The 27,775-nt window shown below is 42.0% G+C and overlaps 2 protein-coding genes across 2 annotated transcripts in view; both read left to right on the forward strand.

Moving 5' to 3' along the window:
• The first annotated feature begins 601 nt into the window (after positions 1 to 601).
• On the forward strand, positions 602 to 14,120 carry LOC145413814 (uncharacterized). The gene is made up of 6 exons (XM_080283475.1): positions 602 to 658; positions 5,412 to 5,533; positions 7,379 to 7,631; positions 11,696 to 11,888; positions 13,247 to 13,410; positions 13,815 to 14,120. The coding sequence occupies exons 1-6, from the start codon at positions 602 to 604 to the stop codon at positions 14,118 to 14,120; spliced, it is 1,095 nt and encodes a 364-aa protein (XP_080139601.1).
• An 8-nt stretch (positions 14,121 to 14,128) lies between these two features.
• LOC145413815 (uncharacterized) overlaps positions 14,129 to 27,775 on the forward strand; it is a 36,860-nt gene continuing 23,213 nt past the window's right edge. The window contains exons 1-2 of the mRNA XM_080283476.1: positions 14,129 to 14,155; positions 25,452 to 25,588. Of these exons, the coding sequence (XP_080139602.1) occupies positions 14,129 to 14,155; positions 25,452 to 25,588 (164 nt within the window). The remainder of the gene's footprint in view (positions 14,156 to 25,451; positions 25,589 to 27,775) is intronic.

Consider the following 27,775-nt stretch of genomic DNA (forward strand, 5'->3'; position numbering starts at 1 on the left):
TGCAGTCTCGCTCGGGTCGAGTCGCCGTCAGGGGCTGCCTGCAGCATCCCTTCCTCCTGGAGTCCGACAGCAAGGGGTGCCACTGGGGTGCTGCTGCAGGACACGGATCCCCAGACTCACCATGGGGCCTCACCAGATCTCCTCCAGCAGCAACTCCGCCTGGAAACTGCCTCTGTGGGGAAAGAAAGAGGGGTGTCCCGCTCGGCCTCTGGGTGGGTGGTGAGGTAAGCAAGGGACGTCCTTCGTAAGGGTAGTCATAGGGGCAGCAAGACGAGGGGCGTACAGTGGCCGATCTCTCCCCGGCACGGACGGTGGCTGTCACCACGGTTCTACATGCCCCTGGGACACCAGGTGAAAGGCATATGGTGGATGATATTCCACAGTGCAAACGGTGGCCGTTGCTGCGGTTCTGCCCTTCTCTGGGGTCACAGGAGGGAGACGTATGGTGACCGATCTCCCCCCGGTGCAGACGGGGGTCATCACCGCAGTGCTAGTCCCAAGAGTGGCTGCAGGTGAAGGGCGTACGGTGGCCATCCCTTTCCCGGTGTGGACGGTGGCCATCCCCATGGTCCTGTGGGGGGTAGTAGCTGAAGAGTATACGATGGCCAACTCTTCCCCGGTGCGGACAGTGGCTGTCATCGTGGTGCTACCTGGGACTGTATTGCTACAAGTCCCACCCCAATCCTAGAGAGTGCTGGTCCGGCTGGAAAGTAGTCTGCTGGGGCGGTGTTCCTGTGTCTGGCTCTGTTGAGGGGAAGAGGGGCGCAACGTAGTAGGGAGCATACGCCCGTCTTGAGTATGCCCTTCGCGCACCCTATGCGCCTCCCTGTGGTCTCCCCCTGGGGTGGGTGTTGCGACACCCTGTCCGTGGCTCCTCCATGGGACAGGTGTTGCACCACCCCTTCCATGGTCTCCCTCTGGGATGGGTATTTCACAACACTTCTTTCGTAATCATCAGTTCACCAATAAATGCTCAACATTTATTTTTTTGGTTTATTTTTCCATTTTTTTATGAATAACAAATAATGTTAAACAAAATGAACTAATTGTGTGCATTGTGCATTCCTGCAAGACACTGCAATCATGCATGTTATGTCTAAGGGGTGTGTTTAAGATGAGGCTGTTTCAAATGGAATTGATCATGTGGCCCTGGATACGAGTGGTATTGTACTGTATATGCAACACTGATATAGCATACGTTTAAGAGTATACAGTATATCAGATGTCTGAGAAAATAAGTAACTGAGATGGTAAATTCCACAAGCCTCCCAATTAACTAGAATTGTACCTTACAGTATTACTGTACTGTATCAATACTGTATTGTACTTTATGCTCAGCTTTCATCTTTTACTCATAGGAAAGTTTTTAAGAATGAGGGTCGAGACAGACAGTAACACAATATCCCACTTGATACAATGTTGAGCCAATGGAGGGGGGGCACTATACAAGAGCCGGCATTTTGGTTTAACCAGCGTAGGGCTTAGCTGAATTACAATGGATAACTGAAAGTTACTGTACATAGTAGGGCGCTCACCATCCACTCACTCAATGCAGTGCTGCTCTCAAGTGTTTACCCTTTCCTCTGTTCCTTCTGTCCTCTTCTGTCTTTCTTTCCTTCATTCTTTCCTCTTTCTTCTGCCTACGGGTGACTACACTCCTTTTCTGTCTTTCTTCCATTCTTTCCTCTTCCTCCTGCCTATGGGTGACTCTACACTGAGTGACAAGCCAAATGGTTTCCTGTACACCAAGAAATCATTTATTACATTGGGTGGTAACCATATAACCAAATTACAGCGCCTGGTGGTTTAGTGGGTAATTAAGGCGCTCCAATCAGATTGAACCTGTGCAGGTTCACATCCAAAGGGTGGTTGGGGTTTACTGCTCACGTAATGCCACTCAGGGATAAGTGAGGCTGGTCACTCTCATCTTAAATGTCAGGACCAACTTGCCAAGCCCCAGGCTCCGGTGGAAATTTTTAGTGCAACCATAATTTCCAAACTGATGCAAGCACTTCATCTGGATAGTGCAAAAAAATGTACGAATAATGGTTTGGAACAGCCAAATCACAGTGTCTGGGTAATGGATTGTCCAGGTAGTGGTTGTCCGGATAATCGAGAGATTACTGTATCTGAATAACAAAGGCAACATATTTGTTTAGGTATCAAACCATGCTTACACACACACACACATATACGAATATATATATATATATATATATATAGATAGATAGATTGATAGATAGATATAGATATACTGTACAGTCATACCCCCCTATACGATCCATCTCTATTTGATACCCCATCTTGGGAATGTAAAAAAATTTACGCTCTTCCCTGCCAATCAACAGCCAGTCTCAGGTCATCCAATGAGCTTTTCTTTACCCGTGGATTGCACAATTACCTCTTTTTATCCCACATCCTGGTGCACAAAAAACAAAGGATTTTTTTTTTTTTTTTTTATTGTAAACTTGAAGATAAACATCCAGGGCATCATCTGATGAAAAGAAAAAAATCTCTCTCTCTCTGTCTTTGCGTAGAACGATGCATAAGTTTACGTAAGGAGGTGGTGGGGAAAAAAAAAAAAAAAAAATCAAAAATTTTGCTTTTGTTTATTATAAACTTGAAGATAAACATCCAGGGCATCATCTGGTGAAAAGCAAAAAACTCTCTCCCTCTCCATCTTTGCGTAGCGCCATGCGTAAGTTTGTGTAGAGGTTGAGTTGTTTACGGTGATGCACGGCCAGCACAGCCGGAGCTGTGGCTCGCAATCCACGGGTTAATCGATTTTGATGATATTTTCGACTTTAATTTTGTGTTCAGGTTGATTTGTAAGCTGTTTTTAAACTTAGATTAATGTGTTCTAGTCAGAGGTGGGGTGAACACTGTCATCTTTGGGTACCGCCTGGACGGGTGGGAATAGCCTGGCACCACTGTGTCTGGCTTGTTAGTTTACCCAGCATCCACCAGAGACCCCCCTCCCCTTGCTCACTCTCAGTTCCTGAGTGGTGATGTAAAGAGCTATTGTGGTATAACTGGTGGTTTTTGTGGTTGTTTTCTACCTGCTTCTGGCCTTGCTATTTCTTTCATGCCTCTTCCTACAGTGTGTGATGATGGCCCCTTCACCAAGTAAAGGAAGAGGGTAGTGCTGACATCTTTGAAGCGAGAGATCCTGGGTAAGACTGATGCGAGACTGTCGAATCGTGTGTTCACATTGATTTTATTTTTACTGCACTGCACCATGATTTTATTCTATTATACCATGATTTTATGCCATTTTACCGTTATGTTCTGAGTGCCCACTGCATTTTTAGGTCTGCTTGACCAGACAGAGTAGTGTTAAGCAACTGGAACAAGTCTAGCTTTCAAAATTAGGTTATGTATGAATGGGGGCCTAGGGTGACATCCACTATCCAGACAGACCCACTAATTGGACATGCCTTTGGCTCTATTAAGTCAGATAATCAAGGGATTACTGTATTATAAGCCATAAGAATGTATCATTTATTTTAACCAGCATGCAGAAAGTATACCTTAGCATGTAAAGTACCCATGCATAAGTTTATCAGTTCTAGTAATGCCATAAATCTTGAATAGCACAATTACTGGTTTTGTGCTTCCTTGTGTTTGCTACCTGTCAGTTTAACCAACGACAAAAACAGCTTCTAACATACACAACCATAACTACCATAACACTTTGATTTTCTTCTATCACTCTTTCTACCAAAACTCTTTCCTTGTTTGTACTTTACCAGTATGGGGAAGGGTTAATTCTAGCTATCATTCTACCTCCAGGTGGTGGATAGTGAAGCCCTCATGTGGGGGTATCAATGTAACCAGGCATCACCATTGCCTGGTTATACAAACGTCCCACTGTTACTTCCCTATCCTCCAAAGGATGATGCTGGACAGGAAGAGGGCAGTTTAAGCCTTCAGTTCACCAGATTCACATTTCAGATGAGACTAGATCACCAACAACAACAAAAGCAGCAGGAACTCTCCCACCAGAAAAGTCCAGTCTTGCACACACACAAACACACACACACACACACACACACACACACACACACACACACACACACACACACACAATTATACAATAAATATTGCATTTTTATGTCCTGTTCTGCTATGAAATTTATAGAAAATTATGAAAAAGATGGTCTATTATAGCTCCATTGCTAACTATGAAGCTATATGGGCCTTGAATAACAACTCCCAGGCAATGACTCAACCAAACTTATGTACTCAAAACATACAGCAAGACTAAGCAACTACAATAAAAACTCACATTTGAAATGCTTGGATCCATCTGCTTAACAGAAATTGGAAAATTTTGAAATGTAGAATCATTATGATAATTACAGTACTGAAGAAATCATCATCATCTAATCCTGTGCTGTTCCATGAGAAGCCTAGGAGCCCAGGGACTGGGCAAGTCGGTCCTGATATTTAACCCGTTAACTGCGGCATTAGGATTCGTGGTCGATCCCCCCATGACCAAAAAGAGGATTTTTTTTTTTTCCCTCAAAAATAATTTTTGCTCTTATAGGCTAAATGAGTGCATGGAAAAGAACAGGAAAAGCAAATATGAGTTCATTATTTACCTTAGTTTGGCCATGGCACAGTATTTATGGACATTTGGGTGAAAAATGTAGCGCACCTTTAAAATGAAAAAAAAAAAAAGAGCTTGATCATATGATGCACGTAGCAGTCGCATGGTATTCTTCATATGATGTATGTACCAGCTATCGGGTTAAGATGAGAGTGACCACCCTCACTCATCCACGAAGGGCAGTACATGAGCAATACACCTCAACCACCCCTTGGATATAAACTTACACAGGATCAATCAGACTGGAGTCCCCTAATTACCCACTAAACCACCAGGCACAAGTTGGTTATATGGTTACCACTCTGCATAGTAAATGATTTCCTGTGTATAGGAAACCAGTTGACTTGTCACTCACCATAGTCACCCGTAAAGTGATGGAAGAGGAAAGAATGAAGGAAAGAAAGACAGAAGAGGAAGGAAGGAAAGTAAGAAGGACGAGAGGAAAGAGCAATCACCTGAGAGCAGCACTACATCGAGTGAGTGGATGGTGAGTGCCCCCACCTACCACAATGAGGAAAGCATGTAATAAATAGCCTACAGTTCCATATACATATAGTGAAGGAATCTAACCTTGTCTTTGTGAAAATGCCATATGTCTCTTGTTTGCAACACTTCCTAATTGGTATAATTTTTATATGCACTCATATGATAACACTTTACTCTTCTGTGGTCTTCAAATGCTGTATTGATCATTTCAGATATCACTGGACCCCTCCTGCATGATCTTCTTTTTAACTTTATCTGGCCCACCCCTCCTGTTCTTTTTGACACAGGGAACTCCAAATAAGCTATTACACAGCTTCCACATGATAATGTAGTGTTTGGGCAGGGAAGATGCCCCTGGGAGTTCGTGGGGCATGGCGGCCATGCTGTGAGGGTCAGCGAGGCGGTTGGAGTGGACGAGAGCTGTGGTGTGGAGCAGTGTGTGTGTGGCTCCTCTTCACTGCCCACCTCACTATCCTCAGCCACCGCCACAAACACCCAACCCTCACCCAACCCTGCTACCACCATGACACATCCTTCTTCCTACCACAAAATCTGTGCTGCAACCTTCATAACTACACTAGGAACGACATCACCACATGTGTGCATACAGCAACTAAAGTTGGATTTCAGCCTGGACGGTAATATATTTGGACAATAATACTGTGTAACCATGTGTATAAATTTACACAAATCAAAATAACAAATGCAGAACTTACAAAAACTATATGCTACTCATATTAGTACTGTACAGTTGAGTGCAAAATGCTTAATATACTTAGTACATCTCCTGAACCAGGGAGAAGTCTGCAAACTTTGAAAAGACAAGCTGTAAAGGACAGTGATGGAATTTGATTTGAGGAAGACTCATGATTTTCACTAAAGGCAGCTAACCAAGATGTGCAACACGGTATAATCTAAAATACATTTTGACAATATATATTTGTTCCCAATGGAGCAATATAACTCAACGAGGAAGCCCTAATCTGTCTGATGCATAAAATCATCTGAATAATCTCATCTGGCAACCAATTTGATATTAAAAAAAGACCCACGTAATGCCTGTAAGTGGCCAAAGTAACATCCCAACCTGGTAATGGCAATGCAATACTGTATAGAGATAACCCCTAACCCTCTGGAAGGCAAAGGTTGATCTCAGTTGAAGAAAATCATTGGGTGGTAACCAGAATATAACGCCCATGTGGATTCAAATCCATTACAAGGTTTACATTTTTCAGTGGCTACGGTATTCCAGTTTAAATGTTGCTTTGCTTAAACAATACTAATCAATTAGCATAATGGAAGAGAAACTAACATAAATAAAATACTGCTATACAGCACTGTTCATTGAGTGCCTTGGTAATAACAGAAATAAAACTTAAAAACATGTTAGTATATAGCAACAATTTCAACTGTCAATCGCTTAATCATTTTCCTGGAGAGCTGCCAGATTTCACAAATGAATTATCACTTAGTGTATTAGAATAAATAAGTAAAAATGTATAGTACATCAAATTTACACAATGAACTAATACCTTCTTCGAAATCATGAATCACAACAACTGCACTGTACTAAGAGCAACCAAGCAACCTATATCATACAGTTTGTCCTCATCTAACATGGTTAATTGCTTCCGCACCCCTATCGTGTTAGAGAAATTTTGTGTTACAGGGACTCTTGAAACCCCCTAATTCCTTCCATACCCTTACCCAAAGTCCACCTCTTTCCCCCCTTGTGGTGCACAAATTTTTTTATACCCCCCAATTTTAACCTCCTAGACAGCATTAATATGGTTAAAAAAATTACTAAAGAGTATCATTACAGTTAAAAGTCACATTTTATTTACCTTACGGGAGGATAAAAGGAGACATACTATGCCGGAAAGGAGGTACAGGGTAGTTCAAAAGCAAGAATGCTGAAGTGTGATTGACTGGGAGGCAGATGACACCCACTGGCAGGGCAACACTCCTATGATTCATCTCATTCCGCCCGCACAGTTCAAATAACCATGTTAGCTTCATCAATGGCCATGTTAGAAGTGATAGTGCTTCCGGAAAATTGTACCATGTTAGACCATTTTCGTGTTAGCCAAAACCATGTTAGACTAGGATAGACTATAACTCTTTCTATTTCACAGTGAATACTGTTATTTATGTATGACCTATACTCCCAATATAGTCATATTCAATGAGCTTAAGCTCATATGGTAATTGCAATACTGAAACTGCAATAATATATTTGGTAATACTACATTGCACTCATCACATATCTTACAACTGCAGGCACACACCAGCACAAAAACAAGAGGGTCATTTCCACAGTCCCAACCAGTACCTCCTTCCCTTCCACCCAGATGACCAGCCCATCACTGCCACCAGCACCTCCACACATGACAGGTCCACCAAGGCCCTAATAACCCCAACCCAACGATGGGTTTGGGCTGTTGTAGGGGACTCTCGGGTGAGGCAAGTGTTCAGCGCTCTCATCACACGACTTGCCTCACCTAGACTCCAGTACAGAAAACCATCAACAGGAGTATGTATTACATGTGTGCTGTATACAAAATAATATCATGGTGACAGGAACTCATCTCTTTCAAATTATGAAGTACTGTACTGCAGTATGGTACAGTAGTGGTACTTCACCCTTTGACTGCATGAGTTTTCTCTCAGCTGATCACTTTTCAATGTGTATAAGCCAAATAAAAAATGCTTGAAGATACTAGAAAAATATAGTAACAACTGGTACATCAACCTGAATTTTGTTAGTATCCAGTTTGATTTTTTGTGCCCTTTCTTAACCCCTTCAATCCAATGACGCACTTATAAATAAGTGCATCATTGGATCCGTCGGCTCAAAGATTGTGTGGGTAAGATTGAAAGTTGGACTACAAAATCAATGTGGGCAATTGTGTATGTGTATGCACCAATGCAAGATCATGCAAGAAGAGTGAAAGAAGAGTTCTGGACAAATGTGGAAGCATGCATGGAAAAGTTTGAAAAGAATGAGAGAGTGTTTCTGATTGGAGATATGAATGAAAAAGTAGGGAATGTGATGGTTGATGGAGTAGTTGGTGAGAGGGGTGTGCCTGCAGGAGTGGATGAGAATGGCAGTGCTTTAGTGGACATTTGTGCTGGGAGGGGGTTCGTGATAGCCAATATCCTCTTCAGACACAAAACGATCCACAGGTATATGAAGTGAATGATGAGAAGGGTGGGTGGTGATGAGAAGGGTGGGCAGTGAACTGAACGAACGGAATGCAATGACTCATTATGTGTGTGGATGATAGAATGAGAAGGTGTGTAATGGATGCATGAGCATATACAGGTTAGGGGAGTGGACATTCTAACCACCACTTGGTGGTAATGAAAGTCAAGGTTGAAATGTAGTGGAAGAACAGAAGAAGGGAAGGATAGCAGGAAGTACTTCATATAAGGAGGGTGGAAAAGTTACAAGAGGATGGAAAAAAGACAGAATATAGGAGAGAAGTGGAGGTGCAATTGGGTAAATATGAATAGAAGCAGATGGGGGACGTGGAAGGTGTGTGCAAAACATTCATAGGAGAAATCTGTGCAGCATGAGAGGTGGTGTGTGGGGTATAGGGAAGATGAAAGAGGGTGCATGGAACAGCATGGTGGAATGAAGAGGTGAGATAGGCTGTGGCACAAAAGAAAGCATATAGTGAGTGGACGAAAAACAGGGGTGTGGAGGAAGTTGCGAAAGAAGAGAAAGCTATATGCAGAGAGGAAGAGAGAGGTGAAAAGATTAGTGAGAGAGAGTAAGAAGAGAGTGGATGAAGAATTTGGAAGGAAACTGAGTGTAACATAGAGGGAATGTATGAAAATGTTCTGGAAAGAGGTAAAGAGAGTCAGACAGGGAGTTAAAGAAGCTAGTTGGGAAGTGAAAGTGAAAAATGGTAGATTACATATGGAGAAGCGAGAAAAAGTGACGTTGGGTCTGGTTAGTACTTGGATGGGTGACCGCCTGGGAACACCAGATGCTGTTGGCATCCCTACGTCAAGTGAGGTTGGTGGAGGATTAGTGCCCCTCCCTGTAAAACAATTAACTCTAAGCCCTTGGCCACCCCGTTTGGGATACATGGTGTCTGGCAATGAAAAAAATGAGAAAAAGTGAGCGGATGGAGAGAACACTTTAAGGAATTGTTGAACACAGAGAATGAAAGTAATAAGAGTATAAGTGGCTGGGGAATGGCTGGGAGAAGAGAAGAAGAAATCAGTAGGATGGAAGTTGTGGAAGCAATGAGGAAAGTCAAAATGGGGAATGCCCCAGCAATTCATCAAGTGTGTGGTGAAATGCTGAAGTATGGAGAAGAGATATAGATGTGAAGATGTGCAGATTGGCCTGGGAGGAAAGTAAAGTCCCGGATGATTGGAAGTCTATCTATCTATCTATTGCCAGACGCCTCAGTCCCATTCGGAGTGGCCACAAACAAATCGCCTCCACATCGCCCTGTCCCCCGCCATTTCTCTGCCCTGCTCCCAACTCACACCCCCCTCTCTCATATACTTCTCCACCCCATCCCTCCATCTCATCCTCGGCCTCCCCCTCCCTCTTCCCCCCTCCACCTCACTCACATAGTCTCCTCATCAGTCTCTCGCCCTCCATCCTCTCCACATGGCCAAACCACCTCAGTGTATTCCTCCTAACGGTTCCTATCACATCCACATCCACATCCACACCACAACACTCCTTTATATCCTCATTTGTCAGCCTGTCTCTCCATGTGATTCCACAGGCTCCTCTTAAACAACTCATTTCCACTGCTCTCACTCTTGACTTGTGTCCTTCCAACAACGTCCAAGCTTCAGGTATAATTATTCCTCTGTACAAAGGAAAATGGGAAAAAGAAGTGTGTAGTAATCATGGAGGCCATTTGCCTTCTTAGTGTAATACAAAAAGTATATGGTAGGATACTTACTCACAGAGTTAAGGAAATAACAGAAGAATTCGTTGGAGAAGAACAGGGAGGTTTTAGGCAGGGAAGAGGCTGTGTAGATCAGATATTCATTCTTTGGTCTTTAGTGGGAAAGTTTCTAGAGAAGGGAAAGAAGCTGTCTGCCGCCTTCATAGATTTGGAGAAAGCATATGACAGAGTGGATAGACAAGGATTGTGGAAAGTATTAAGAATATATGGAGTAAATGGGAAGTTGTTGAATGCTGTGAAGAGTATGTATGAGGGTACTAAGGCTGCAGTGCATGTGGACAGTGAACTGAGTGAATTTTTCTATTTGAAGGTTGGATTGAAACAGGGATGTGTCATGTCTCCATAGTTGTTCAATCTGTACATGGATGGGGTTACAAAAGAGATACAAGGCAGGGCAGTGGATGTTGGAGTGGCCCCTAATGAGAGAGGGTAGTGTTTGGAAACTCTCTGAACTGTTGTTTGCAGATGATACTGTATTGTTAAAAGAAGACGAAGGGGAGCTGCAAGGCTTGGTGGATGAGTTTGGGAGAGTGTGTAAGAAACGGAATCTAAAGGTGAATGTAGGAAAGAGTAAAGTGATGGGCTTTGAGAGAGGTGAAGTCAGTGAATGTACAGTGAGGTTGGATGGTGAGGAAATGGAAAATGTGAGTACGTTTATGTACTTGGGTAGTGTGATGAGCAAGGATAGAAATTTGGAGTGTGAAGTGCTACGAAGAGTACAGCAGGGAAGAAAGGTTGCTGGTTCCTTGAAAGCAGTGATAAGAAACAGGGAAGTGAGCAAGGAAGCAAAAAAGTTACTACATGACAGTATTTTGATACCAACTCTAACGTAAGGAAGTGAAGCTTGGACGTTGTTGGAAGGACAAGTCAAGAGTGAGAGCAGTGGAAATGAGTTATTTAAGAGGAGCCTGTGGAGTTACATGGAGAGACTGACTGACAAATGAGGATATAAAGGAGCATTGTAGTGTGGATGTGGATGTGATAGGAAGCGTTAGGAGGAACACACTGAGGTGGTTTGGCCATGTGGAGAGGATGGCGGGTGAGAGACTGATGAGGAGAGTGTTTGAGAGTGAGGTGGAGGGGGGTAGAGGGAGAGGGAGGCCAAGGATGAGATGGAGGGATGGAGTGGAGAGGTATATGAGAGAGGGGGGGTGTGAGTTGGGAGCAGGGCAGTGAAATGGCGGGGGACAGGGCGTGGGGACGATTTGTTTGTGGCCACCCCGTACGGGATTAAGGCGTCTGGCAATAGATAGACAGATAGATAGATTGCATATTGCAATGTGTGTTTTTATGTCTAAAGACAGTCAAAAGACCCCAGAACACTGCCAAAATTAGGAGGGGTACTGTACATATCGGTAGGGTTTTGTATATTTTTTTTTATGCACTGTTTTTTAGTGCTTGGGATTATATTGCATATTGCAATGTGTGTTTTGATGTCTAAAAACTGCTGAATGACCGCAGAACATTGCCAAAATTAGGAGGGGTACCGTGCATATTGATAGTTTTTTTTTTTATGCATTGTTTTCTTGGTGTTTAGGATTATATTGCATATTGCAATGTGTGGTCTAAAAACAGTCAGAAGACAGCAGAACACTGTACAGTATAGTAACTGACTGTTATCCACAGCATCTGTAAAGGCAATCTAATCCTTCAGGGAAAATGGAGAAGCATTCACGAACTGACTGAAACATTACGCATTGGGAAGCTGCACGAAGATATAGAAGTGTATCATCATGACATCCCCTTTACTCTCACCTTCCACTGGGACCCCTTGTTGCTGCGCCTCCCAAACCTCATCACCCTGTGGACTCACAACTCAAACCAAAAGCCTACAATGCTTCTTTTAGGTAAAGCCTGACACCTGTCATATATCCTCATCATTCAATGTAGGCTATAATTACTGTAGTGATACTTCATGGACTATCATTATTGTACATCAGGATTCTGTAGTGACTATTCAGTGATATACTGTACCTCAATCACAATACTAACAAAGTACTATAAGCAGAGTTTGGCACTGCCCCTGCCTGTGGTGGAATAAATGTTTATCAGGTTTGGTAGTGGTGAATCTGTGTAAAGGAAGGTTGGGTTACAAAAAGCATGTAGCTACACAGACAATCTACAGAGTCAAATAATCTGTTTAGTACCAACTAGAGGGTATCAATCATACAGAAAATGATCCCAATGTGCCAAGGGATTCACCCTCCATAGGCAAAAACACGAAGGAATTGGTCAGGGGACATCTCACTGGGTTGATGGTATATAAACTCAAAAGACTTCTTGCTTGGACTAAGGACGTGAGGGAAGTGGGTGATGACCCTAGTACAGTAATGGCCTTCAGGGAAATTATGGGGGGGGGGGCTGCCACAGTAACTACCACTGTGTGCAAGGCTGATGTCTAATGATGTCATCCTACTTTATCATGTAATGGACTGGGTATTATGGTTGGGGACTGAAGTTGTATACCAGTGTCAGAATTCAATCATTAGCCTATAATTAGGCTCCTACCTCAGGGTGATGTCTTCACCAGTGAGCTACATCTGAAGCCAGCTGTAATGGTCTGAGACCTGATGGCCAGTTGCTTTCTGTATCATTAACAACTGAGCAACCCTGATGCCAATTTTAATCATCTGTTTTATGAGGTACTACTCTGGGGAAAGCACCTGGTCAGTGATTTCCATCAGAGACCCAGGGGAACGGCCAAGTGTGAGGCTATGGTTTGGAGAGGTTAGGTAATGTGTGGCTGGCATGGTGCTAATGATTCAACAGTGTAGGGGTTAGAAGTGTACCACATCCTCCTTTGGTAAATGCTGAAGCAGAACTGGGAATGGGATAGAAATGGATGTTCTCGGCTTCTCTGTCTAAATGTGCCAGATCCCATCAGCCACCCCCGCAAGTGCATGACCATTCAAACAGAAGTGGGAAACACAGGTTGGTACTATACAGTGATCCCAGGCCACACCAGTAAGTGACCAGGTTAGTACTTTATACTGATCACAACATTCAGAGGTTAACTCAAGGTGCATGTATTTTGTCAAATTCAAGTCAGAAAGAAGGAAGTGGCTCTAATAACTGCATATATGCCTAGTGAAGACCAAGGTACAGAAGAAAAGCTTTGGAAATAACTGGGCAAAATGAGACAACCCAGGCCATAGAGCTATACAGTACATTACAATACAAGTGCAACATTATTTCTTTTTGTTAGGCTCTGGGCTGCACTGGATGCGAAGAACCATGCACACATACAGGTCAGAAGGTTCCCTTGCTGCTCTAGACAAGTTCCAGCAACATATGAACTCCCTCCGTCCTCACCTGGCCTCCTTAGCGGCTTCTACATACACCATCATCCAGTTACTAGACCACATACAGGTATCCATTCATATTTATACAAGAAAACTCTAGGCAATGGGATGATAATACTTCCTTCAGCTACCCATTTCAATGATATTTCAGACTGATAAAAAAAAAAAAAAAAATGCTAATAATGGTGAGATAAAATTTTTCTTCCTTCTCTTTTTTTTTATGTAGCAAGAAGCAGCCAAAATTGAGTCTTAAAAAAAAAAAAAAAAAAAAAAACTCACAAAGAAGAGTCTCTTACACTTCAGTTCAGGCTGATGGTAATTGAATTTTTTTAAAAGGTACTCAATATAACTACCAAATTTATATACATAGCTTAATCAAGAAAAGTTAGCTATAGTACTCAAATGCTTTATTTCACTAAATGAACTACTGTACATCAAAAACATCAACCAAAATCTCTCTCTCCTCCCCAGGAAAGTGAAATCTTCAGTAAGTACGAAGGTATCTACTCCAATGGCAACATTGACCTGTACAACACTTTCCTGTTATCCTACACAACTGGTACCAACATCATCTCCTGGGACAGCAACGTGCCCTTCTCACATCTGTACCATACCACCTGTCGTCACAACAAGCGCAACTCTTATGATATGTGGTGGAACTGTGACAACCCTCTTCACACTGGCTATGTCATGGTGGAGGAGTATGCTAACATGCTGCTCAATGACATCTGCAACTCTTACTTAAATTTGGAGTCTAAATACTGTAAGGCTAACTAAATCCAGCAATGGCAGACATCACCAGTATGGTGCTGGTACCCTTCTACAACTCCTAAATGAAATCAGTGTTCACAGTTAAGAAGTCTTGCTATTCTTAAATCAACAAGATTGCTGAAAATATGTAACACACCTTTCATTAAATCAATATATAAAACAATGATCACTATTTCATGACACAAGAACCACCTCAATTAGGCAAAGCTGCAGGTTAGCTTCACCAACCTCAACCTTTACACAGACAAATGTCTAGAAATACAGTACTGTATTAACCTCATAATGTTATCAACACAATCCACACCTCCCTTCCCATCCCATGGTGGGGTGACGTAGGGTTTACAGAGCTAGAAAAGCTTGATTGAATGGGATACTAACCAATGTCTACCCAACTGAAATAGCCACACTCACACTCACTATTCAAGCCCCCAAATCCTGGCTCCACTTGATACATCAAAAAAGCATTCTGCATATGGCTTCACAATAACCTATCTGAGAGTCAATTCAATGACTGTCAAGATTAAATGGGCTGCCAAACCCTCGCCATAAACTCATCTGCACAAAATTCATCCAGCCAGCTTGAACGCTTATCAGTTCTCTAGCCTCATTAATTCCTGTATATACCTCTCTTTCTCATTCATTCATTCATTCATCATCCAATCCTACGTTGCCCCATGACGAGCGTAGAAGCCCGGGGATGGGCAAGTTGGTCCTGACATGTAAGATGAGAGTGACCAGCCTCACTCATCCCTGAGTGGCATTAAGGGAGCAATAAACCCTAACCATCCCTTGGATATAAACCTTCACCGGCTCAATCCGACTGGAATGCCGTAATTACCCAGTAACCCACAAGGTGCCAAAATTTGATTACTGTATATGGTTACCACCCAGCATAGTAAATGGCTTCCTGGTGTACAGGAAACCATTTGGCTCGTCACTCAGTGTAGAGTCATCCACAGGCAGAAGGAAGAGGAAAGAATGAAGGAAAGAATGATAGAAGAGGGAATGTAATGTCACCCATAAGCAGAAGGACGAGGAAAGAATGAAGGAAAGAAAGACATGAGGATGGAAGGAAAGAAGGACGGAGGAGAGAAAAGGGCAGACACCCGAAGGCAGCACTACATTGAGTGAGTGGATGGTCAGCACCCCCACCTACCACAACATAAACATTGACTATTACATATAGCCACTACATCCATGAAGAACTTCCCACCACCCATGTCCATCAACAATGGCTTTCAGTCATACATCCCACTCAAGCTTTACATGCCAAACTATCATTTTTTTTTTTTTTTTGGAAGAAGGATCCAAAGAGTTGAGGCCCACAAGATTGTTCCCACTGAGAAAAAACAAAAACAAGGTAACAGAAAGCCAAATTCAAGATAAATTCATTTTGAGATGCCTGGACTCACTGCATTTTAATGACTGAAGGTCACAGGCAGTAGGATATACAGACTGAGGAAGACAGTTCCAGAGCTGATCTATTGCATACATGAAGGACTGGGAGTAACAGTCTTTTGAATTAGACAGCTGGACAAAAACGGGATGAGAGTTTGGTGCTAGATGGGTACTATGCACCCACCATTGTGGTGGAGGGATGCAAGCACACAGTTCAGAGGAGTGATCATTTAAGTAGTGAAAAAAAAAAGGGGGGGGGTTAAAGATGCAACAATGTGGCAAAGTGACAGAGGTAAAAGGGAGCCAGCAAGAGGGGGAGAGTTAACGAGATGAAAAGCCACCTTGTTGAGATGGGCTGTGTGTGCGGTACCTCCTCATACATGAGAGTTGTACTCTACAGAGGCAAATAAGACCCCTGTATAAAGTCAACAACTGTGCAAAGAGTAAAGATGGCATGGAGTCAGCTTAGTACACCTAATTCTTGGAAGATTTTACAAGAAAGGTAATACGACCCTTCCAAGATCAATCCCGAAAAAATGAAACCCCAAGTATGTTCAACGATGATGCTGGACTGAGCTGGGTATTGTTAAAAATTTGAGGATATTCCTGTAGTAGATTCTGACAGGCTGAAAGATGTAAGAACTGAGTTTTACCCTGTTTGACTGAGTACTACCCTCTGTCCAGTTATTACGCAACCAATACCTGTCACCACAGTAATCTTGTACGTCAAAGCACATGTTAATGACTAAGGAATAAAAAAACTGATCTTAACCAGGGCCCCCTGGCTGACAACACGAAGAGCAACCAAGCACAAAGTGATACTGTAGATGCATCACCCTACTTCACTAAATAGGTGCAAAGCCTTAGCCCCTCATGAGGATAGTGTGTGGGATAAAACTCCATAATTACCCTTCTTTAAACCAAAACTATATGGTAACTACAAGATACAACCCATTCTGCCCCATTGTAATGCAGTTCCACATTGCGTATCACTGTCACTATCTTCATTTACACAACACAGACTTCTGCATCCAAGCAGATTTATGAAAACATGAGTAACAAGTAGGGGGGTTTTTCAAGAATACTCCCCCGGTATCCCTGCTTGTCGTAAAAGGCGACTAAAAGGGTTGGCGGAAGGTTAGTGCCCCTCCCCGGAAAACAACTAACTAAAAAGACAAACAATAAACCTCGGACAAGGACTGACCAAAAGATGACGACCAATGACTGGACAAAGGACATGGTTATCGGAACTTGGAATGTAAGGGGAGCGAATGATGAGGTGAAAGAGAGAGAGATTGTCCAGGTGCTTGAGGGTGTGAAAGTTGATGTATGCAGAATAGCTGAAATGAAATGGAGAGGTGAGAGTGTGAGAGAATGGGAGTATGGATGGGGTATATGTGAAGGAGTAGGTGAGAATGAGAGGGCAAAAGAAGGAGTATGTATAGTTGTGAGTAAAAGATGGAAGAAAAGCATAAGAGAGTATGGATCAGTTGGGTCAAGGATTGTGTGGGTAAGATTGAAAGTTGGAATACAAATGTAGGCGATTGTGTGTGAGTATGCGCCAATGCAAGATCGTGCAAGCAGAGTGAGAGAAGAGTTCTGGACAAATGTGAAAGTGTGCATGGAAAAGTTTGGAATGAATGAGAGAGTGTTTTTGATCAGTGATATGAATGGTAAAGTAGGGAATGTGAAGGTGGATGGAATAGTTGGTGAGTGGGGTGTGCGTGCTGAGATAGATGAGAATGGGAGTGCGTTAGTGGACATTTGTGCTGGGAGAGGGTTGGTGATAGCCAATACCATCTTCAGGCACAAGATGATCCACAGGTATACATGGCGTGTGATGAGAAGGGTGGGTGGTGAACTGAATGAAAGGAAGGCAACGATTGATTATGTGTGTGTGGATGAAAGGATGCGAAAATGTGTAATGGATGCAAGAGCTTATAGAGGTTGGGGGAGTGGACTTTCTGACCACTTCTTGGTGGTGGCCAGAATCAAGGTCCAATTAGGATGGAGAAATGGAAGAAGGGAGAGACGGGAAGGAGTAGTTGTAAGGAGAGTGGAAAGGTTACAAGAGGATGAGAAAAAGGCAGAGTATAAGAGAGAAGTGGAGGAACGATTGGGCAAATATGAATTGGAGCAGATGGGGGACGTGGAAGGTGTGTGCAGGATATTTATAGAAGAAATATGTGCAGCATGTGATGTGGTGTGTGGGATGAAGAGAAGACAGAGGGGTGTGCAAGGAACAGCATGGTGGAATGAAGAGGTGAGACAGGCTGTGGCACAAAAGAAGAAAGCATACAATGAATGGATGAGAAATAGGGGCGTGGAAGAAGTTGAGAGGCGGAAGAGAGAGTTATATGTAGAAAGAAAGAGAGAGGTGAAAAGATTAGTAAGAGAGAGTAAGAAGAGAGCGGATGAGGAATTTGGAAGGAACTTGAGTGTAAAGTGGAGGGACTGTAAGAAAATGTTCTGGAAAGAGGTGAAAAGAGTAAGAAAGGGTGGAAGCGAAGTTAGCAGGGGAGTGAAAGATAAAAATGGTAGATTACTAGTGGAGAAGGGAGAAAAAAGTGAGCAGATGGAGAGAACACTTTAAGGAATTGTTGAACATAGAGGATGGAAGTAATGCAAGTATGAATGGCTGGGAGGAGGAGGGAGGTGAGAAGACAGGAAGAAATCAGTAGGACAGAACTTGTGGAAGCAATGAAGAAAGTTAAATTGGGGAAAGCCCCAGGAATTGATGGAGTGTGTGGTGATATGCTGAAGTATGGGGGAGAGATAGTAGTAGAATGGATGTGGAAAAAGTGCAGATTGGCCTTGGAGGAAGGCAGAGTCCCAGAGGATTGGAAGTCAGGTATAATTATTCCCTTGTACAAAGGAAAAGGGGAAAAAGAAGTGTGTGGTAATCATAGGGGCATTTGTCTTCTTAGTATAATAGGAAAAGTGTATGGTAGGATACTTATTGACAAAGTTAGGGAAAGAACAGAGGAATTAGTTGGAGAAGAACAAGGAGGCTTTAGGAAGGGAAGAGGTTGTGTAGCTCAGATATTCATTCTTAGATCTTTAGTGGAAAAGTTTCTAGAAAAGGGAAAGAAGTTGTATGCTGCTTTCATGGATTTGGAGAAAGCATATGACAGGGTGGATAGACAAGGATTGTGGAAAGTATTATGAATATATGGAGTAGATGGGAAGTTGTTGAATGCTGTGAAGAGTATGTATGATGGTGCTAAGGCTGCAGTGCATGTGGATGGTGAGCTGAGTGAATTTTTCTCTTTGAAGGTTGGGTTGAAACAAGGATGTGTCATGTCTCCATGGTTGTTCAATCTGTATATGGATGGGGTAATAAAAGAGATACAAGGTAGGGTAGTGGATGTTGGAGTGGCCCTGGTGAGAGAGGGTAGTGTTTGGAAACTCCCTGTACTCTTGTTTGCAGATGATACCGTGTTGTTGAGTGAAGACGAAGGGGAGCTGCAAGGCTTGGTGGATGAGTTTGGGAGAGTGTGTAAGAAACGGAATCTAAAGGTGAATGTAGGGAAGAGTAAAGTGATGGCCCTTGAGAGAGGTGAAGTCAGTGAATGTACAGCAATGTTGGATGGTGAGAAACTGGAAAATGTGAGTACATTTAAGTACTTGGGTACTGTGATGAGTAAGGATGGAGGTTTGGAGGGTGAAGTGTGTGAAAGGGTACAGCAGGGAAGAAAGGTTGCTGGTTCCTTGAAAGCAGTGATAAGAAGCAGGGAAGTGAGCATGGAAGTGAAAAGTTACTACATGACAGTATTGTGATACCAACTCTAACGTATGGAAGTGAAGCTTGGACGTTGCTGGAAGGACACAAGTCAAGAGTGAGAGCAGTGGAAATGAGTTTTTTAAGAGGAGCCTGTGGAGTAACATGGAGAGACAGGCTGACAAAAGAGAATATAAAGGAGCATTGTGGTGTGGATGTGGATGTGATAGGAAGCGTTAGGAGGAATACATTGAGGTGGTTTGGCCATGTGGAGAGGATGGAGGGTGAAAGACTGACGAAGAGAGTGTATGTGGGTGAGGTGGAGGAGGGAAGAGGGAGGGGGAGGCCGAGGATCAGATGGAGGGATAGAGTGGAGAGGTATATGAGAGAGGGGGGGTGAGTTGGGAGTGGGGCAGTGAAATGGCGGGGGACAGGGTGACATGGAGGCGATTTGTTTGTGGCCACCCCGAACGGGATTGAGGCGTCTAGCAATAGATAGATAGATAGACAGAAAATCAGCCATCTCTGATGTAAGTAGTCAGAATAAATAACTGGCAGCTATCAAGCTGTTGGCCTACAACTAGTGTACATTCTTTTTTATGGGAAAATACGTACACATTAGGACACAACATCACTCATCATCATCATCATTCCAAGCCTACTTCCCTCGTAAGGTGGAATAAGGTATGACCCAGAACCAAAGAAAATGAAAGAACCTTGATATGAGAAATCAGATCATACATCCAGCAAAACATGCCACACAATCATTAACATCATAGAAGCTTTCAAAATCCTGGCTCAGTCTCGGAAACAAAACACTATAAATAAAGACTATGTTTTTAACAAGTATTTTTGTGAGTTGCATGTTATTTTCTTTCTTTCTTTTCTTACTTACACTGTACTGTTTATTGATGCATTTCTAGAAATTTTTGTACTGAATACTGCAATTAAAACTGTATCATAGTTAATTCTGTTGCCAACCATTTTGCATACAATGTTACAATTTAAGGTAAAACAAAACATTATATATACCATAATCAGGGCAAGGAGAGATCAAGCCAAATAAGAAACCTATCAGCATATGACTAAAGATAGTAAACTATATAATAAGAACAAAAGCGAAGAAATTTTAAGGAAAGGAAGAAATGTGATGCCAAGGTTAGGGTCAAACAGTGCCAACAACTGAGTCAAAAACTGCCAAGGCTATGGTCACAGAATGCTAAGACTATGGTAAAAAAGGTCAACATATGCAAGCATGCTGGAACCTTTATTAACTATATGGTACAAATGCCACAAGTGAAATGCCATGAGGTGAAACTACAACCAGTTCAGGCGAGTTGGAAACTTGTTTCTACTTTGTTGGATGGGTGACCCTTGGCTAAAATCATATCCCCAATGAATCCACGTTATAAGTGACTCAATATACAACAAATCAGTATGCAATGGATTTTTCAATCAAGGGTGTGCCATACCAAGGTTACGACTGGAGGCAGTGGCTTCCCTAGATTAATTATGCCTGAAAATCTTGGAAACCAAAATAAGTTTTAGCCATACTTAACTCAAATTTTGTTACTACAACATGCAGGCACTTTGTTTATGGCCACCCCTTATGGGATTAATGCAATAGATAGATAGATAGACCATGTTTCAATCCACATTTTCATTAGTATTCAAAGCCATGCTCCCCATTTCCCAGAACAATCATGTATCACTGAAACTGGTTATTTACAAGAGTAATGAAGGTCAAACTCATTCAAAATATTTCAAAAGGCATCAGAAAAATATTGTTTGAAATCAAAAACATGAGGCTCCTTACATAAAATTTTACCTACCAGTAATATATTAGTTTAATTATAAAATTGAAATGGACTGATGTGTAGTTGGTGGTGACCATCATCCACTCACTTGGTGTAGTATTGCTAACTTTTTCCTTCACCTTTATCATTCTTTTTCTGTCTGCCCCTCTCTCTTCCTATTTCTCCCATCTTTCCTGTCATTTTTTATAATACTTCTTTCCTCTTTAGGTGGCTTTACATTGAGTGACACGTCAAATGGTTTTGTGTAAGCCAGGGAACCATTTACAACACTGGGTGGTAACCATACAACTAACCCATACATGTTAACAAGTGGGCTGACAGAGGGTTAGTCCCCCTCCCCATAAAACAACTAACTCAAAGACAAATGGCTACCCCTTGCAGTATTGTGGCATCTGCCTATAGACAGACAGATAGATATGGTACTTTCAAGCTTTACCACGTTCTCTGAAAAACATTTTAAAAAATTTTCAAACAAAAAAGTTGCCCTGGAAACACCATTTGGAAACTGTGCCAAAAGTAAAATGTCCGTCCACAGCGTCTGACATCCAAGGATCTGGCAATTTGGCAGAATATTTACAAATTCAAAATAACAGCGTTCAAAGGTAAGTTTTTAAAAAATACCCGGTAAGAATGGTAATCCGTGAGAGGTGCCAATTACCCTGTGAAAGACTCATTTCAATAGAAAATATGGAAAGGCCATGCCCGTTTGGTAAAAAATTAACCCGTTAACCGCACATGGCGGTTTTTTGGAGGTGTCCGTGGTGCGCAGACATAGAGGAAAAAATGAAATTTCCCAAAGGCCAAATTTTGTCTTAGGAATTGAGAGAACACATGCCAAAGTATATAGTAACGAAATATTAGCTCAATATTTACCTTGGTAAAGCCATGGATGAACATCGAAGTGTCTGATTCCCTATTGGAATGTATGGTTTTCTTTTTCTTTTTCGGTTTCAGTTTTGAAGGCTCAAACATGCTTGCATGGGTCGGCCTTGATCACCATGGCACTATATTCAAAATTCACCTGTGCAGCCAGGGCTGTATTGAGCAGTCACACTTGGAACAGCCCACGCTGTATAGAGCAGTTAACGGGTTAATAAGCAGTACTTGTATATATTTTTTAACCTATATGCAAAAATAATTCAGGCTGGGAAAACTAGTAGGCATAAAATGGAGGTTGCCATACCAGCCCTTTGTAAGGAAGCTTGTTTACTTAATATCTCAGTGACAGATAATATCTGTACGATGTTGGTATAACTTTAGAAGTAACCAACGTTACCAATTTTCATTATATTACGTCCCTGAACTATTCTAACTAAGACTTACCCTTTAAGCCTAGTTTCAGTTGGGGGAGCAAAATTTTGTAGGGATAGTCATATAGTGACTTAGGTTAGGCTGTCGCTCAGTAACGGATGAATGTTGCGCCATATTGGCTGGTGCAGGCGTGTGCATTCGGTCTATGTCAGGCTCTAGATCAGGCCTAGGTTAGGTTAGGTTAGGTTAGTTTGGGTTAGTTTAATGCAAAATAGTGTATTTTTAATTAATCTTGATCTTGATTTTGGGGGATAAACCCACTTTTGGAAATCTTACTCAAAATTCCAAAAGGGGGATTTTCCCCCAAAAATGAGGGTCAAAACTAATTAAAGCACAGTATTTTGCACTGGAAACCATAAAAAAAATAATAAAAGAAAACGTTGGTTACTTCTAAAAATTTACCACGATGTTTACAAAGTAAAATTTGCTAAGAAATATCGGCAACATCATGGGGCCGCATAATGTACGGTAGGCCTAATGGTTTTTCCTGGTACCTTACGAGTTTCATTTACCGAAACGACTTAAAAGAACCACACTACTGCCTGTACTTAATTGACCCTACTAACCTACACCTATAACTTTTTAATATAAAACAAACATAACTACCGTTAACTTGAGCGATCATGTAATCATTCCTATTATACAATACTGCAGTGCTGGCTGCCGACAACCGATACTATCCTAACTTTACAGTGCTCATCTGTCAGTCTCGATTGGTACTATTTTAAACTGCCATACTTACCTAAATGTCTGTTAGCTGAACACGTTCAGAGGCTGTCACTTAACTTTATCAGCAGATACTTCGCAGTGCCGAAACACCCCCCAAACACGCTTTACACAGCTGGATATAAGTTGCTCTGGCCACTTTACAGAAGGAGGCTGAAGCTCTGTACAGCCGTGTTGCTGATAGTCACATGTTATTTGAATACTTTACCGTTTTGATATAAGGAATGGAATACTATCACGACTTGTTGCTGCCCATTCAATTACAGAACTTATACTTCTCACGTAACTGTAAACATGCAGACGACCCCGGCATTGGTTGAAATTCGCAGTTCCAGTATTCAAGAAAGCTATGCCAAAATTTTTGTTTTACTTATTGATAAAATATTTATAACAAATGGACATAGCGAGATAAACTGGATTTTTTTTTTGGGGGGGAAATAAACATCATTACAGGGACAGGGGGCAACGGAAAAAAAAAAAAAAAAACGTAAAGCGGCAGAAATACCTCATCATTTCCATCAATCTTCCTCCAGTTTTTCTGTACTTTCCTGGCTATTTTTTTTTTTTTTTTTAGCGAGGTAAAGTACCTTTTTTTGCTGAAAATTTTCACATGTTATCATCACGCTCTGTACCTTTTACAATTGCTTATAAACCAGACGTACTCAAATGTGGATTTCGTTTCCCAAATGGAGCTTGGGTTAATTTAGTTTATGTTTAGTTGGGTTAAATTATTAGGTACAGTTAAGGTAGGTTAGATTATACATTTAGGTTAGAACAGTCCCTTCCGCCATTACGATGACAAATCAAACTATACCTCTTACAACAATAAATATTTCAGTTCAATTCGGGAACAGCTTAAAAACAACGGGGAAACAGATTTAATAAGAAACGTTTATTTGCCACCTCAGAAATAATAAGAAAAATATAAGACTATCGGGAGGATTTGGTAAGGAGCTTCTACTGCTAAAAGTAAAGCGCGTGCATACCAAGAAAAAAGAAAAAAGTGTGCTTAATATACACAACAACCAATCCAAAAATTTCATATCCGTGGTAACACTCCGGATTATTATTATTATTTTTTAACTACGCATTTGCCTTTTATAACACTGCAACCCCTTCAGGAGTCCGCATGCATGGTTTTGAAGCATAATATATGCGGGTTTAGGTATATAAAACAATGGCACTAAAGTGCAGATGAGTGACTATAGCTATACACCTTGACGACTATATTTGTTTTACTTGTTGGCTTAGGTGAATCCACCAGAGTCACCTGCAGATTCACCATTCCCACACCTGTCCATGATCTTGACGGGACAGCAATAAAAAGCTCATCTGGTAGCCTACAGTACGTGACGACCTATGCTCCAAGCACTGGTGTAGCCTCCGTTTGAAAGATTGTGTGCTCAGTTTACACAAACCTCGTACGGCTGAAAGAAGACAGCTGAAATGTCTGGGTCCGGTGTTAAAGTTTTCGGCTTGGATTATCCTGAGTCGCTGAGACAGTTTAGTTTACGTTGCACAGGTCTTACCGAACCCATGATGGTTTTTTTCTTTGTATATCTTACCCTTCTATTGCGAAGCGCTCATTTGCACGGAGACGGAAGAGATGCCCCCTCGCTTTCCTTTTATGAAAACTGTCAGGTCTGTTTATTGACCAAATTAACATCTTTGTTAGTAACAATTGATCATTAGCATTTTATATAGGTCTTAACTTTTTTGCATGTTTACGTAACTTCTGCTAGAGTCATCTCTGCTGGTATCCTTCAGCTGTTAAGTCGACAGACGCAGGAGGAACACCAATGGAGACTTTAGACTACCTACTGTCGCAGGGGCTGCGTCATCATCAGCCACCTCTGAAGCTATTTCCTAATCAGTCTCCTGTTGTGCGACCAGCAAAGACAAGACCAACAAGAAGCACAGCCAAAGCCATCGGAAATTCAAAGGCAACTGAGGGTCTTAATTGTACTTAAGGACCTCCCTCAGACAAATGGAGGACCCGAACTTCCCCCTCCATTTCACTTGAGACATTCTGCTGCACAAATGCAGATCTATAATTCAATACTGGAAGTATTTTAATTGTAATAAATGAAGCCATCCCTTCTCACATTGTCTTTATGTGACACGAAGCAACAAATGAAGATCTATACTCTACTAGACAACAGCTACAAAAGGAGATCTATACCTCATTCATTTAGGAGACTGTGACAAATAGATACTCTCACTACATCACTTCACACAAGAGACACTGACAAAAGCTGACTCCCACATCACATCACTTCACATTCAGACACTGTGACAATGGGTGACTCCCACATCACTTCACGCAGGAGACTCTGTGACTAGTGTGATTCCCACTCCATGTAGGAGACACTGACAAATGGTGACTCCCACTTCATGCAGGAGACGACAAATGGTGACTCCTACACCTCTTCACACAGGAGAGACACTGTGACAAATGGTAAATCCCACGTCATTTCACATAGGAGACACTGTGACAAATGGTAAATCCCACGTCATTTCACATAGGAGACACTGTGACAAATGGTAAATCCCACGTCATTTCACATAGGAGACACTGTGACAAATGGTAAATCCCACGTCATTTCACATAGGAGACACTGTGACAAATGGTAAATCCCACTTCATTTCACATAGGAGACACTGTGACAAATGGTAAATCCCACGTCATTTCACATAGGAGACATTGTGACAAATGGTAAATTCCACGTCATTTCACATAGGAGACAGTGACAAATGGTAAATTCCGTCATTTCACATAGGAGACATTGTGACAAATAGTAAATCCCACGTCATTTCACATAGGAGACACTGTGACAAATGGTAAATTCCACGTCATTTCACATAGGAGACACCGTGACAAATAGTAAATTCCACGTCATTTCACATAGGAGACACTGTGACAAATGGTGACTCCTTCATTTCATACAAGAGACACTGTGACAAATATGACTCCTTCACTTAACGTAGGAGACACCGAGACAAATGGTGACTCCCGTTTCATTTAATTTAGGAAACAATTTAACATTTTCCATCCAGGAAGGTAATTCTTATTCTTGCTACCTGCTGACGATTTTAGTCACTTTGGGGAACATCTAGTACCAACTGGGGTAACTATTAGGCTGTTTCTAACCCCTCCCATACATAAATAAATAAAGCCTCTTGATCTAAATAAAATAGTTGGAAGATACCACGAAAAGAAAAGTCGTGGGAGTGAAGTAATTGGTAAAATGTGTGTCCGTAGAAGTAATTATATTTATGGCAGGTAGCTGAATGTGACTATTTGATCCTCACCCTAGGTGCAATACAGCTTATTCATTTATTTTACTGCCGTGAACTTGATCCACGTTTTCCATTAATTAACTTTACGACTCTCTCTCTCTCTCTCTCTCTCTCTCTCTGCGTACAGATACAACCGAGGTGCTCCGCTGTCAGGTGACATTTTCTCATCTACTTCCCTATCCCCCAAAGGAGGATGGTGAACTGCAGGAGGAGAGCTTCTTCAGTAACTGTCCACCGGGTGCCTGGAGTTGCTGCTGCTGCTACTACTACTATTACTACTACTACTAATATTACAGTACTACTACTACTGCTGCTGCTGATGATGATGATGATCATCATCATCATGATCATGATCATCATCATGCTGCTGCTGCTACTACTACTACTACTACAACTACTACTACCACCGGTACTTTATTTTACTCGTCATCGAAATATTTTAAATCAAGTTATAAATGACTTTGATAGTGGAGTTAATAAAAGTTGTCTATCTGTCTATCTATTTATATAGCTATCTCTATTTCTCTCAAATGAATATATATACATATAGATAGATCGATAGACAGATAGGTATAGATATAATGTACAGCCAATTTATCTCTACCAAGTGGCTTAGGCTGTTTGGTAGAGATTGTATGTAGGGTGAGAAGTGCTTGTAAGTGTAATTGTAGTGTTGGAGTGGCTTTGGATGTGTGTGTAGTCTGTGAACCAAGTGTAATCGGCCCGCGCAAGCCGACTGGGTGCAAGCATACTTTACAGTAAGCGACACTGGTTCAACCACAGCACCCCTTTTGTCCGCCAATGCAGTACGTGGCCGAGTGAACACTCCCAAAGTTTATTTCCCTGGCTGGGCGCGAACCCAGGCTCACCTGTGTACGAAACGCACACTCTACCACTGTACCACAGAGGCTCCATAATATATGACGAAGAATATTTAATATGCAACATCAGGCGGTAAAGGCAACAAATCTTTTATAAAAGAGAAAAGCTGTTGTGGTAGGCGGAGGCGCCCACCATCCGCTCACAGCCTTCAAGTGACTCGACTCTACTGTACACTTAACCTGCGAAGCCATTTAATGCGCAGGGTGGTAATCATACTATCAAATGATGTCTGGTGGTCGGTCGATCTGACTGAGGTGTTCCAACTGGATGACGTTCGGAGAGATATACATCCAAGGGATCGTTGGAGTTATTGCTCACAATCAGCCACTTGAGGGCGAGTGAGGCTGGTCATCCTCGCCTTCTAGCCAGGATTCCTACGGTCCTGATGGGCAGAATAGGGTTGGGTGATGGAGAAAATAAATAATATTTTAGCCTATGTTTGGCTTCTGGTGCTATACCTAAATGATAGCGATATTTATTTTAATCTTAAAATCAATACTTAAAAA

Source organism: Coenobita brevimanus, chromosome 97 (genome assembly GCF_032717465.1).
Source record: "Coenobita brevimanus isolate Jiangsu-jjx chromosome 97, ASM3271746v2, whole genome shotgun sequence".
NCBI classification, from domain to species: Eukaryota; Metazoa; Arthropoda; class Malacostraca; order Decapoda; family Coenobitidae; genus Coenobita; species Coenobita brevimanus.

What these genes read in the sequence shown, in the direction of transcription:
- LOC145413814 (XM_080283475.1), top strand. Translation starts at nt 602, where the DNA reads ATGGCCAACTCTTCCCCGGTGCGGACAGTGGCTGTCATCGTGGTGCTA. An exon ending in ACAGAAAACCATCAACAGGA is followed by an intron (nt 7,632 to 11,695) that starts GTATGTATTACA and finishes CTAATCCTTCAG; the next exon opens with GGAAAATGGAGAAGCATTCA. An exon ending in AGTTACTAGACCACATACAG is followed by an intron (nt 13,411 to 13,814) that starts GTATCCATTCAT and finishes TCTCCTCCCCAG; the next exon opens with GAAAGTGAAATCTTCAGTAA.